Source organism: Tachyglossus aculeatus, chromosome 26 (assembly GCF_015852505.1).
Source record: "Tachyglossus aculeatus isolate mTacAcu1 chromosome 26, mTacAcu1.pri, whole genome shotgun sequence".
Taxonomy (NCBI): domain Eukaryota; kingdom Metazoa; phylum Chordata; class Mammalia; order Monotremata; family Tachyglossidae; genus Tachyglossus; species Tachyglossus aculeatus.
Window position 1 is genome coordinate 9883631 of NC_052091.1, and position 12824 is coordinate 9896454.

At 52.1% G+C, this 12824-nt stretch overlaps 1 protein-coding gene across 1 annotated transcript in view; it reads right to left on the bottom strand.

Moving 5' to 3' along the window:
• Positions 1-549: 549 nt before the first annotated feature.
• Positions 550-12824, bottom strand: part of ITGA11 (integrin subunit alpha 11) — a 139680-nt gene continuing 127405 nt past the window's right edge. The window contains exons 23-30 of the mRNA XM_038767246.1: positions 11870-11959; positions 10674-10764; positions 10266-10379; positions 9102-9188; positions 7765-7875; positions 6799-6894; positions 2874-2987; positions 550-1938 (exon numbers count right to left, since the gene is read on the bottom strand). Coding sequence (XP_038623174.1) covers positions 1867-1938; positions 2874-2987; positions 6799-6894; positions 7765-7875; positions 9102-9188; positions 10266-10379; positions 10674-10764; positions 11870-11959 — 775 coding nt within the window. The 3' untranslated portion in view covers positions 550-1866. The remainder of the gene's footprint in view (positions 1939-2873; positions 2988-6798; positions 6895-7764; positions 7876-9101; positions 9189-10265; positions 10380-10673; positions 10765-11869; positions 11960-12824) is intronic.

A 12824-nucleotide genomic window follows, 5' to 3' on the forward strand; every position in this document is an offset into this window, starting at 1 on the left:
GCCCCATGCACATTAGAATGAAGGGCTGGGGCTTAGTCAGATAATGGAGTTTATTGAGCACTCACTGTGTGCAAAGCACTGTGCTAAGCACTTGGGCGAGTACAATATAGTAAACAGACACATTCCTCCCCAACCTAGAGTCATTGCTGGCCCCTCTTGAACGATTTTCCTTTCCAGCCCCTCCTCTGTCTCAGCCTCATTGCCTCTTTGTGATGGTCACCCCCACCCTTCCTGCCCTCTATGACTTCTGTCTCAGTAGTCAGCCAGTCATAGTTACTGAGTGCTTAGTGGGTGTGTACTGAGCACTCTGGAGAGTATACTGTAACAATATAACACACATTGCACACAACAAGCTTGTGGTATTTATTGAGCACCCGCTGGGTATGAGAGGCAGCATCCAAAGTGCCTCTTCGAGTTCTCCCCACCCCTATTTTTTCCCCACCTGTGTCGTCCTCTGACCTCCGTCCCATGGGGAAGGGAACCTGAGGTGTGCAGATGCTCCTGGTGAGTCTTTGGACGCAAAACGAGGGCCAGACTCCAACCGTTTTAAACACTGAACCTTTAATGTTGGAAATTGCTGACCGACAGTCAAGACAGTACTTGGCCACAGGTAGTGGAGAGATCTGGTTCAATCATGAGACGGCTTAACGGCATAAATAAATCTCGGCAACGGAGGACGGTCCTCTGTCCACCCAGCACCCGAGGTTTCTTGCTGCGACGCTTGCCCCGAAGACGGGCAGAGCACCCACGTTTGGCAGAGAGCACTTCAAACTGATTTTGGAATCCTGTCTCCTGGGTAGGTAAACATTTTCTGAATAAGTATATACAGCCGGGCACTGAACATCCTGCAGTAAGGTGCTTAATTTGATTTTAAATGTCTTCAGTGCATTCGAAAGATGACAGATCAAAAAAAATCTCAAAACTGTTGTCACCTAGAGCCTGGGCTGATGCAGGGGAGGATGGACTGTTGACGTCTCCTCGGCCACGAAGTTTGGGGCAGGGGAGCCCAGAGAGGCAGAGATTCTGTGCATGGGAGTTTTGGCTACTTGGCATCATCTAAACTGTCCTTTGGGGGGAACTCCAGCCCCAGTGGCTTTTTCGCTGGCAGGAGGGATATCAAGGGCCACGGGGAGGGTCGCAACACCACCCTTCTCTCCTGGCATCCTTACACCCTGGCGGGTCTCAGTGCACAGCCGTGGAGAACGTGCTGCTGTTTTTGGGGTTGGCCTGGGCAGAGAGGTTTCCCAGAAGCCTTTGTGCCAGCTTCACACCAGCTCCTCATCAGTGCCAGCTTGTTGGGCAGAGGGGTGCCAGCCATGTTTTCTGGGGCAGAAGGGGATGACCCTTGCCGTTAAAATGAACTCCACGGCCTCTCTGTCTCTCCCACTTCCCTCTGATTATTCTCAGTGAACCATTGGCACCCAAGTCTGCCTGGTTGCTACAGTGCCAGGCGATGAGCGATGTCGGAGAGATGTCCAGGAAAAGGTCACAGGGCAGCACCCCAAGAGGAAGGGGGCTGGGGAGGGCAGAGGGGCTGCAGCATGGTGGGGGGAGGGAATCTGTTGTTCTCTCCTTACAGTTTCCACTGGCGATGTGTATTCTTCTAGAGCCAGGGCCTGTTGCGGGGATGCCAGCAGCCAGTACGGAGGGGAGGGAGGGAGCAAGCATCTAGGTGAAACGGCACCGTTTAAAACCAGTTTGAAGTACCTTGCGGGGGGTGTCCTGGGGCCCTGTGCACCCCCTCCACCCCGAGAGTGAAGGCCGTGGAGGGGGCTGGGAGAAGGGTCCCCCCTCCCAGTGAGGACGAGTGTGGCATGGGAGCCCCTCAGTCGGCCTGGCCAGGCAAGCCCCCCCGACCCTCGAGCCTCATTCTAGCACTTTGGCTTCTTGTTCCTGTTCTGAGTCCCTCTTCCGGCTGGCACTGTCAAAGAATCCCAGCTGTGGGCAGCAAAGAGAGAAACTATCATCAGTGCTGGGGCAGGGCACAGCACAGCTCGCGCCACCCACTGATCGATTGATCAGTCAACGGGATGTAGCAAGGGCTTACTGGGGGCAGAGTGCTGTATCAAGCGCTCGGGGGAATACAATAGAAAGGAGTTGGAAGATCCAGCCCCTAAGGAGCTTACAGTCTAGTGGTGGAGAGACTGATGTTAAAATAAATTAGAGGGAAAGTAGGATATGGATTTAGATGCTCCTAGGCTGGAGGTGGGGTGTCGAGAAGCAGCTTGGCTCAGTGGAAAGAGCCCGGGCTTGGGAGTCAGGGTCATGGATTCTAATCCCAGCTCCGCCACTTTGGGTAAGTCACTTCTCTGTGCCTCAGTTACCTCACCTGGAAAATGGGGATTAAGACTGAGCCCCATGTGGGACAACGTGTTTACTTTGTATCTACCCAGTGCTTAGAACAGTGCTTGGCACATAGTAAACACTTAACAAACACCAACATTATTATTATTATTGTGACCTTCACCACCCGGTACCCTTTCGTGATAGTTAGGTACTGGGGTACAAGTAGGAGGCTAGCCTTCAGCCAAACCCCAGTGACCCACTGTCTCTCCCCACCTCACCCTCCCACCCCGCTTTATTCCAGGCCCAAGAATCAGCCAGAATGAGGACACAAATGGGGTCATGCTTGGGCTCATGGCCTAGAGAAATGAGGCTGCCCCATGAAGAAACCAGGCTGCAGGTATGAACTAAAGGGTTAAATCTAGGCTCCACCTACTGCAGCCGGTGAGGATTTTGGTACTTGAGGGTCCAAATTTAGAGGGTGGGATCCCGTGAGGCTGTGTTCTCAGGGACAGGCTTGGTCTGGGTCGGATCTGGTGGTGGAGGGAGGAGGGACTGGGGTGGAGAAGGGGAGATGGATCCGTGCTCACCTTCCAAAGTGCAAGGACCAGGAGGGCCAGGAGCAGAAGGCCCCCTAGAGAGCTCCCAATGATGATCCAGATGGGGACCTGAGAGGCTTCATGCTTGGAGATGTCAAATGTGATCTGAAAACCGGAAGGGGCTGGGTCAAACCTCATGCCCGTCCAGCTCTCCCCCGCAGCTGCCCACGGGCCACCCCAACCCTCCTCCCTCGAGGTGGCCTGGGGCCTCCAGACCAGGGCATCTTATCGCCTTCCAACAGGTGAGGAGACTGAGAGCCAGAGAAGTTGGTACTGGCCCCTGGTCACTCAGCGGGCCCATGACTGGGCTGGGATTAGAGCCTGGGCTAGAGGAGCAGAGTGCTGTAGTGGATAGAGCATGGACCATGGGTTCTCATACTGACTGCCACTTGTCTGCTGTGTGAGCTTGGGCAAGTCACTTCACTTCTCTATGCCTCAGTTCCCTCATCTGTAAAATGGGGGTTGAGACTGGAGCCCCACATGGGACAGGGACTGTGTCCAACTCGATTTGCTTGGGTCTGGGAGCTGGGAATAGAGCCTTCCTTCCTCTCCCTCTCGTCCCCCTCTCCATCCCCCCATCGTACCTCCTTCCCCACAGCACCTGTATATATGTATATATGTTTGTACATATTTATTACTCTATTTTACTTGTACATATCTATTCTATTTATTGTATTTTGTTAGTATGTTTGGTTTTGTTCTCTGTCTCCCCCTTTTAGACTGTGAGCCCACTGTTGAGTAGGGACTGCCTCTATATGTTGCCAACTTGTACTTCCCAAGCACTTAGTACAGTGCTCTGCACACAGTAAGCGCTCAATAAATACGATTGATTGATTGGGTCCACCCCAGCATTTTGTACGGTTTCTGGCACACAGTAAGCCCTTAAATCTATAATAATAATATATAATAATAATTATTATTATTATTACAGGACTCCCAGTTCCACCAGACTATGGTCTGTCCGCTGGTCACTAATCTTGTTTCCAGAAGCCACAATGGAGGGTCCAGAAATGTGTGAGGCCGTCTCCCGGACCCAGATGGATGAGGTAAGAGGGAAGGAGGGAGCGGTCAGAGAGACACTTGAAGTGCCTAATGTGAGTGACTGTCAGGGCGGGAGCCCTGGCTCCTGTGTTTCTGGGGCACAGCCAGGAGAGGGCGGTAGAGCTCCATGCTGGGCATAGGCCTCACCCTCTGGAGGTGGGCAGGGGACGGCCCTGGGCTCCCCCCTGAGCCACGCTGCCCGCTCAAACCAAATGAGTCGGAGCCTACTCCAAAGCTCTGAGAAGCAAGCGCAGTGGCTACCTTGGGGTGCCCAGCTTTTGCTTGGAGCCGGCCCCATCCCGAGCCCCCCCCCACCCCCCCACCCCCCACTTGTGGGCAGCGATTGCCTCAATAATACGCTCAGTATGTGCTGAGCACTGTTCCAAGCGCTGGGAGGGAGGATACAAGGCAATCAGGTTGTCCCACGTGGGGCTCACAATCTTCACCCCCATTTTACGGACGAGGTCACTGAGGCAAGGAAGAAGTTAAGTGACTTGCCCAAAGCCACACAGCTGACAAGTGGCAGAGCCAGTGAGGTCATCCGAGGACACTAAGGGGGCCGCAGAGTGTTCACGGGGTCATTTGAGGTGAAATGGGACGTTGAACTGCTTTCTGAAAATTTTCCCAATTTCAAAAGTGGAAGTGGGGTCATCCGAGGATATGGATGGGGTCATGGACAGTTTGTGGGGTCATCTGAGGATATGAGTGGGGTTAGGGAGAGCTCATTGGGTCATTTCAGGACAATTGGGGTCATTTGAGGTGGATTGGGACATTGGAATGCTTTTTGAACATTTTCTCCATTTCAAAAGTGAAAGTGGGGTCATCTGAGGACACAAATGGGGTCACAGAGAGTTCATGGGGGTCATCTGAGAACACGAGTGGGGGTCGTGCGTTCCTCCCTTCAAAGCCCAAGTGCTCATCTCCTCCAGGGGACCTTCCCAGACTGAGCCCCCTTTTTCCTCTCCTCCTCCCCATCCCCCACCAAGCCCTACCTCCTTCCCTTCCCCACAGCACCTGTATATATATATATATATATATATATATATATATATTTGTACATATTTATTACTCTATTACTTGTATATATTTACTATTTATTTTGTTAATGATGTGCTTTTAGCTTTAATTCTATTTGTTCTGATGACTTGACACCTGTCTACATGTTTTGTTTTGTTGTCTGTCTCCCCCTTCTAGACTGTGAGCCCATTGTTGGGTAGGGACTGTGTCTACGTGTTACCGACTTGTACTTCCCAAGTGCTTAGTAAGTACTAAGTACTGCACACAGTAAGCACTCAATAAATAAGATTGAATGAATGAATGAATCCACAACCTCTGACTCCCAAGCCCAGGCTCTTTCCATTGAGCCACGCTTGTACTTTCCAAGTGCTTAGTACAGTGCTCTGCACACAGTAAGCACTCAATAAATATGAATGAATGGTCCAGGCTTGTAGGCTCCTGTGAGAAAGACAAGGGAGGGGAAAAAACCTGTGGATGCCTCCCCACCCATGCTAACCACCTTGAACTTCCTCTCTTCTCTCAGGCTCCACAGGGCAGTAAAATGGCTGTAGAGATCATAATAATAGCATTTGTGGAGCACTTTCTATGTTTTAAGCATGGGGCTAGGTAAAATGTAAGCAGATTGGACCCAGTCACTGTCCCACATGGGACTCCCAATCCCAGGGGGAGAGAGGACAGGTATTTCATCTCTTTTTTACAGATGAGGAAATTGAGGTCCAGTGAAGTGACTTGTCTAATGTCCCATGGCTTGCCAGGGGAAGATCTGGGAATAGAGCCTAGATCCTCTGACTCCCAAGCCCAGGCTCTTTCCTCTAGGCCGGGGGATTGGCAAAGGGGTTTAGATAATCCCTACTGTGGATATTCTTTGCTAAAGGGGAGATTTGGCTGTCACTTCAGTGAAAGAAGCGATGGGGAAGTGAGTACTTTTCCATCACCTTTTCCTATTCTTTTTCTTTCACATTTTCTACTTTTGGAGGATTTCTGACCTCTTCCTTCCTATCCCTAACACTCATTCACTCAATCACTCAACTCTTTCTCTCTCTTTTCCTTGAGGGTACAACTCCATTTCCAGAATGCAGGGATTGAAACACAGCAACTGATTTCACCCAGTCCTTCCTGTTCCCCCTCCAGGCATCTCCCTTCGGATCAAGAATAGGCCTCCTGCCACATGACCTTGGGCAAGCCCCTGAACCTCAGTTTCCTCCCCTATAAAATGGGGATAAGATACTTGCTCTCCCTACCCTGTAGTCTGGGAGGCCCATCTAAGACTAGGTGTGATCATATTCTGTTGATTCCAGTACTTAGTATAGTGCTTGACATCTAGCGAGCATTTAAAAATATCATTAAAGTACTTGAAAGAATACAAGGTTTGTGGCTGGCTACTGAAAGGCTTGCAACAAAAATGAACAGGTTCACAGGAACAGTGCAGAAATCCTCTTTGAATGTCTTTTATGCTCTCCCAAGTGCTTAGTACAGCACGCTACACATAGTAAGTGCTCAATAGGTACCACTGATGATGATATTTACAGTCCCCACCTCCTTCCCCAGTGCTCCCCTGAAATACGGAGTGGGGTGACAGGAAAGGTCTCAGCCGTTACTATCGTGGGCTCCGAGGCGGCATGTGGCTAAGTAACAGCATGTGAGCTCTCTGTGGGACAAGGGACAGCATCGCATCTGAAACTTCTTTATCCCGTGCTTTGTACAGTGCTTGGCACATAGTAAGTGGTGTTTGTTAACGGGACCCAAATCAGGGCTGGGAGCTGACCTGGTCCCTCCTCCCCCAGCCCCTGAGGGTCCCTGTGGGCTTTGTTCCCAGCTCGGGTGGGGGCTTCCTTTGGGGTTTCGGCTGCAAGCCCACCTGGCGGCTGGGGTCCTCTTCTCTGAAGATGAATGGGCTGTGGAACTGGCGCTGGAGTGCTGCATTGGTGGTGATTTTCAGAGACCTGAATTTGAGCTGCGGGGAAGCAGAGACTTCAGGTGTGGCTCCCCACGGCAGGGCCCCTCCCTGCAAGCCTGGCACCTGAGGACAGAACATGGGCCAGCAAGCAGCCTTCCCTCCCTCCTGCTGCAAGGGACTCTGGGCAAAAGCAGGGGAGGGGAGCAAGCTGCTCCTCCCTGTTCCTTCCCCCATCCAACATGGCACCAGAGGCCTGGCTGAGCAGGGCAGGATCACAGTCAGCCCTCGTGGAAAATGGGCACGCAGATACCCATCAGTCAGTCCATCAATTGCATTTATTGAGCATTTACTGTGTGCAGGGCACTGTACTAAGCACTTGGGAGAGTACCACATGAGAAGAAAAAAGACATGTAACCTGCCTGATGACACAAGTGGTTGGCCAGGCCCGCTGCGTAATGTAATGATATCATCTGGGCCACTTTATGGAAGTCTGTCTGAAGCCACCTGAAGCAAGATCGTTTCCTCAGGGGAAGAGGGGCTACAGCCCCTGACCTCCTTCACTCGCCCCGGTCCGTGCCCCTACTGGACAAGGGACAGACTGGCCAAAACCCAGATGAATCATCACCCAACTCAGGGGGGACCATGGGACTTCAACTCTCTGGACTGTAAACTCTGTGGGCAGGGAATATGTCTACCATCTCTGTTGTACTCTCCCAATAGTTTAGTACAGTGCTCTGCACCCAGTAAGCACTCAGACACCACTGATTGAACAACTGATCTCCCTGCTCAGCCCCTCCAATGGGCCTTGGGGTTTCACTGCAACCCCCCACCCTCTATTCTTGACACCAGCCCCAGTGCATAACCCAATGAATAAGTTAATCCCAGCAATGTCTCAGAGAGCCCCCTGGGCACCGAGGAGAGGCTTACGGCTTTCAGCGTCCTCAACCAAAGGTTGCCCATCAGATAAAAGTTGATTTCCTGGTTGGGAGCCAGTCGCACGTGGCAGTCAACGGAAACCACATCCGAGTTGCTGTAATTCTGAAAGAGAAGGGAATAGTCAGTCAGGTAATAATGATAGCAGTGATATTCATTAAGTGCTTACTGTGGGCTAAGCGCTGACTGTCAGCTCGCTGTGGGCAGGGGATGTGTTTGCTATATTGTACTCTCCCAAGTGCTTTGTACAGTGCTCTGCACACAGTAAACACACAATAAATACAATTGACTCTCTGGGGTAGATAATCAAGTGGACACAGTCCCTGTCCCACATGGGGCACTCGGTTTTAATCCCCATTTTCCAGATGAGGTAACTGAGGCCCAGAGAAATGAAGTGTTTTGCCCAAGGTCACACAGCAGACAAGTGGAGAAGCAGGGATTGGAAACAGGTCCTTCTGAGTCCTAGGCCCGGGCTCTATTCACTAGGCCACGCTACTTCCCATGGTCCCCAGCCCTGGTCAGCCATCTCCACCTGTAACCCTGATCTCCTGAGAAAACAATGTCCCATTCCCTCCCCTCCTGGCCCCAGTCCCAAAGTGGAGACCCCCTAGGCATGACCCACAAGCTGCTGCTATGGGGGACAAATGTCCCAGAACCATAAAGGTGTCTTGGGTTCCTCGAGTGGGCTGAACCAGGGCAAAATGGGTAAGATCCATGAGATCTGTCGTGGCTCAGTGGCAAGAGCATGGGCTTTGGAGTCAGAAGTCAGGGGTTCAAATCCCGGCTCCGCCAACTGTCAGTTGTGTGACTTTGGTCAAGTCACTTAACTTCTCTGTACCTAAGTTACCTCATCTGTAAAATGGGGATTAAGACTGTGAGCCCCCTGTGGGACAACCTGATCACCTTGTAACCTCCCCACCACTGAGAACAGTGCTTTGCACATAGTAAGCACTTTATAAATGCCATCTGTGGACTTCGGGAGGTGGGGAGGTAGGGAGGTGTCTCCTGAGCTGGAGAAGCCCCAACCTCAACGGGTCCAGCCCAGATGAGGGAGCAGGTGAATGACCCTAGCTGCTGCTTGGGCCATGGAGAGCCAGGAATGGCCAAAGAGAGGGGTTTGAGGCTGGGATAAAGGCCCCATCCTGGAAAGCCCAGGGAGCCAGAGTGACTCACTCACAGACCCCTGCCTCTCACCCCCACAACCTCAGGAGCCCCACCTCTCCCCAGGCTCTGATGGCTCTCTGCAGTGCCCACCCTCCAGCAGCGCCCAGGCCTCTGTGGGGAGTGGGGTACGGTGTCCCCCACCTCAACCTCCCATGGGAGATACATACCAGCTGCGGGGAGTGGCTCAGATTCTCCTCAGCCGGGGCCTGCCGGTAGTCTGTGTTGTTTCCCCAGATGTTGCAGGTGGTGTTCATCTGTGGGCATACACATTGTCCCCCCCTCAGGACCTGGCAGTCAGGGCTTCCATAGGATAAAAACATGATCCACTGTCCTCCACCCCTGCTTGCCTCCCCTCACCTCCCATTGGGCAGCCTAGCCCCTCCTGACCCATAATGCCCAGCGGCAGGGCCCAGCTCCTAGGCGCCTGGGGCTAAGCTGTCTCTGTCTGGCCTTTACTCTCCCTAACCACACCAGCCCTGATCGATTGGACCAAAGCCCAGCTGGACTCCGTTTGCTCAACCTGGATGTCCACCAATCCCACTCCCCACCTGTGGGGGCGAGGTCTCCCCTTCTCGACTGTAAGCTCCCCGGTGGGCAGGGGCTGTGTCAGTATTCATGCCACCCTGGGACCCTGGCTGCAGTGGGCACCGAGAAAGGAGAAGGAAAAGGAAGGAAAATGGGACGAAGGATTTTAGAAAGGAGCCTCAGGCTAGTGCAGATGGCCAGAGACCTTCTGGGGACTCCGGCCTCTCTCAGTCTCCTCAGGGGATCAGTGGTAGGGAATGAATGTCTTCTGAGGGCAAAGCTCTGTACTCAACACTTCAGAAATGTCAGCAGAAGCAAGGCTCTCTCTTCCTGCCCTCATGGAGCAGCCAGCTCCACCGTAGGCTGTCCAGACCTCTGAGAGGTCTTTGAGTCCATCCTCCTACCTCAGTACAGTGCCTCACCTGAATATAACAGGCAGACATGCCCGTACTTCGGTTCTACAACCTGTCAGATTGTCATCTCCTTGAGGGCAGGAATCGTGACTATTAACTCCATCGTAACTCTTTCAAGTGCTCAGTACTGTGCTGGGCACAGAGTAGGAACTCAATAAATATTGATTGATAATAATAATAATGGAATTTATTAAGTGCTTACTATGTGCAAAGCACTGTTCTAAGCGCTGATTAATAACTGCTATTTGTTGGTGCCCTACTCTGTGCCCTACTCTTTCTTCCTCTCCCCACCCTGGTCTCCACACTCCAACTGCCTGTCCCCCTAGACGTCCCCCGGCCCAGAACCCCAGCTCCTGAGTCCGAGCCCGAGCCACCCCTAGTCTGGATCCCTACCTGGTCCACGAGGAAGTCAGTGAGCATCAGCAGACGATTCCCGCCCCGCGTGGCCACAGGGACCGTGATCTTAATCGTCACCCCGTCGACAGGGAAGAAGCCCAAATTCTGGATCTGTTACATGGGAAGGTTGGAGAGGGGAGAACGGATTATAATACTGAGGGAGGGGAAGGGGAAGCAAGAGGTCCAGGGCCCCAGGGAAAGACCCGCCCTCTGTCACTGTGACTGGATTTCTCTCAGGGCCCCATGGGCCCCACCCAGTCCCCTTGGAGAATGAACAGGTTGGGGGTTCACTGGCCCATTCCCCAGACTTTCTGGTTTTAGACATCAGGGTGGTTCTGAGAGGAAGGGCCTTCCGCTGGGTGTGGGGAACAGGGTTGGGGAGGACATGGGACCACTCAGTCTTACCTTAAAGGAGCAGTTGAAAGGGGGGCCGATGCTGTCGTACCGCTCCAAGGAACTGTTGGACTTGACCTCGAAGCGGCTCAGGCTGGAGGTCCTGGCCAAATGAGGGATAAGTATGACCAAGGATGATCTCGGGGCCTCTCCCAGGGCTCAAGCGCTCTGGGTTTCCCCTCAGGACAGGCCATACGGGTACATTGAGCCCCAAAGTGGCATATCAAGGTCAAAACCCTCCAGGCCGTGAAGGGCCAGAGTATTCCCCTGAGGATTGGGGTGCCCAGAGTGAAGCAGACCCATTTCTCCTATAACTCCTTCCTTCAGGTTCTTTCCTCATCCCTCCAACCCTTCCTCCATCTCCATCTCCAAGGAGAGACAAAGAGCAGGCTCAGGGCAAGAGTGGATTGCCCCCTGCAAATCATTGGGGCATTTGCCTTGTGGACTGTTCCTTAGGGGAGGGAGGGAGGGAAGGAGGGAGAACCAGAGAGAGGGAAGACCATCTCCACATACTGTCCTTCACCCTATCCTTAGTGATGTCACCTAGGAAGTCATTAATGTGGCCCCCTGGGTGGGGGAAGGGGCAGTGCCTGACAGGGGGAAGGGGTGGGGGGACTGGAGCCAGGTGCTGAGTGCCTGCCTGGCAGTGAGGCTTAGTTGCTAGAGCCCAGGCCTGGGAGTCAGAAGGACCTGGGTTCTAATCTTGACTCCACCACATCTGCTGTGTGACCTTGGGCAAGTTACTTCACTTCTCTGGGCCTCAGTTCCTCCATCTGTAAAATGGGGATTTAGAGTGTGAGCCTCAGGTGGGATGGGGACTGTGTCTGACCTGATTAGCTTGGATCTACTCCAGCACTTAGAACAGTTGCCCTGAATTGCTCCCATTGTTCTTCTCCCCTCCCAGCCCCAGAGCACTCATGTACATAGCTGTCATTTACTTATATTAATGTCTGTTTCCCCACCTCTAGACTGTAAACTCATTGTAGGCAGGGAATGTGTCTGTTTATTGTTGTAGTGTACTCTCCCAAGTGCTTAGTACAGTGCTCTTCACACAATAAGCACTCAATAAATACGATTAAATGAACTGGTGTCTGTAAGCTTACTCCCAGATGTCCTTCCCCCTGAGATCCACAGCATCATGGGAATTTTCCCAGCCTGACAGGCAGAGATTGTCAGAACACGGCCCAGGGGGAACAAACGGGCCTTACCTGGTGAACAGGATGTCGGCTTCATATTTGAGGTGGACATTCAGTATGGCTGAGTTGTCTTCTTTGGTGCTTTCCTTCTCTTCGCTGTCACTGGAGCCAGATCAGAGGGACAATGTTTAGGTCCTAGGCCAAGAACTCCCCTCGACCCAACAGCCTCCCATGGTAGCCAACTGGCTACTGTACATATCTTTAATCTCTATTCTTCCTCCCAGTTGTGATGTTTCAGTCTGTCAGTACTATTTATTGACTGTTTTTGCTATGCAGAGCACTGTACTGAATGCCTGGGAGACTACAATAGAGTTCATAGGTGTGTCTGTCTCTCCTGTTAGATTATAATCTCTTTGAGGACAGGGATTGTGTTTACTAACTCCATTGTATTCTCCCAAATTCTCAATGCAGTATTCTTCACACAGTGCTTGCCCAATAAATACCATTGACTGATTGAGGTTTGGCATCACTTCCTGAGATTATTCATTTTTAGAAATCAAGTCCTCTGCCTAGCTGAGGAGGGGCAGGACTTTCCCTGCTTTAGAGGCAGAGGTGTGAACAAGATGACCTCCAGAGGTCACTTATGTGAGCAGACCTCCAAGGAGGCAGCATGGCCTGGTGGGAAGAGCACAACCCTGGGAGTCAGAGAAACTGGGTTCTAATCCCGGCTCTACCACTGGTCTGCTGTGTGACCTTGGGTTAGTCACTTAGCTTCTCTGTGCCAGCTCCCTCACATGTAAAATGGGGATTCTAGACAGCCCCATATGGGACATGGACTGTGTTCAACCTGATTATCTTGTATCTACCCAGCGTTTAGTACAGTGCCTGGCACATAGTAAGCATTTAACAAATACCATAAAAAAATGGAGGCTGAAAATCTTGGATCCAACCTACTCAAACAATGTCATGAGGCTCAGTTCTGATGAATTGTCCACTGTTGGTACAAATAGCTGGGCTTTTGGTTAGT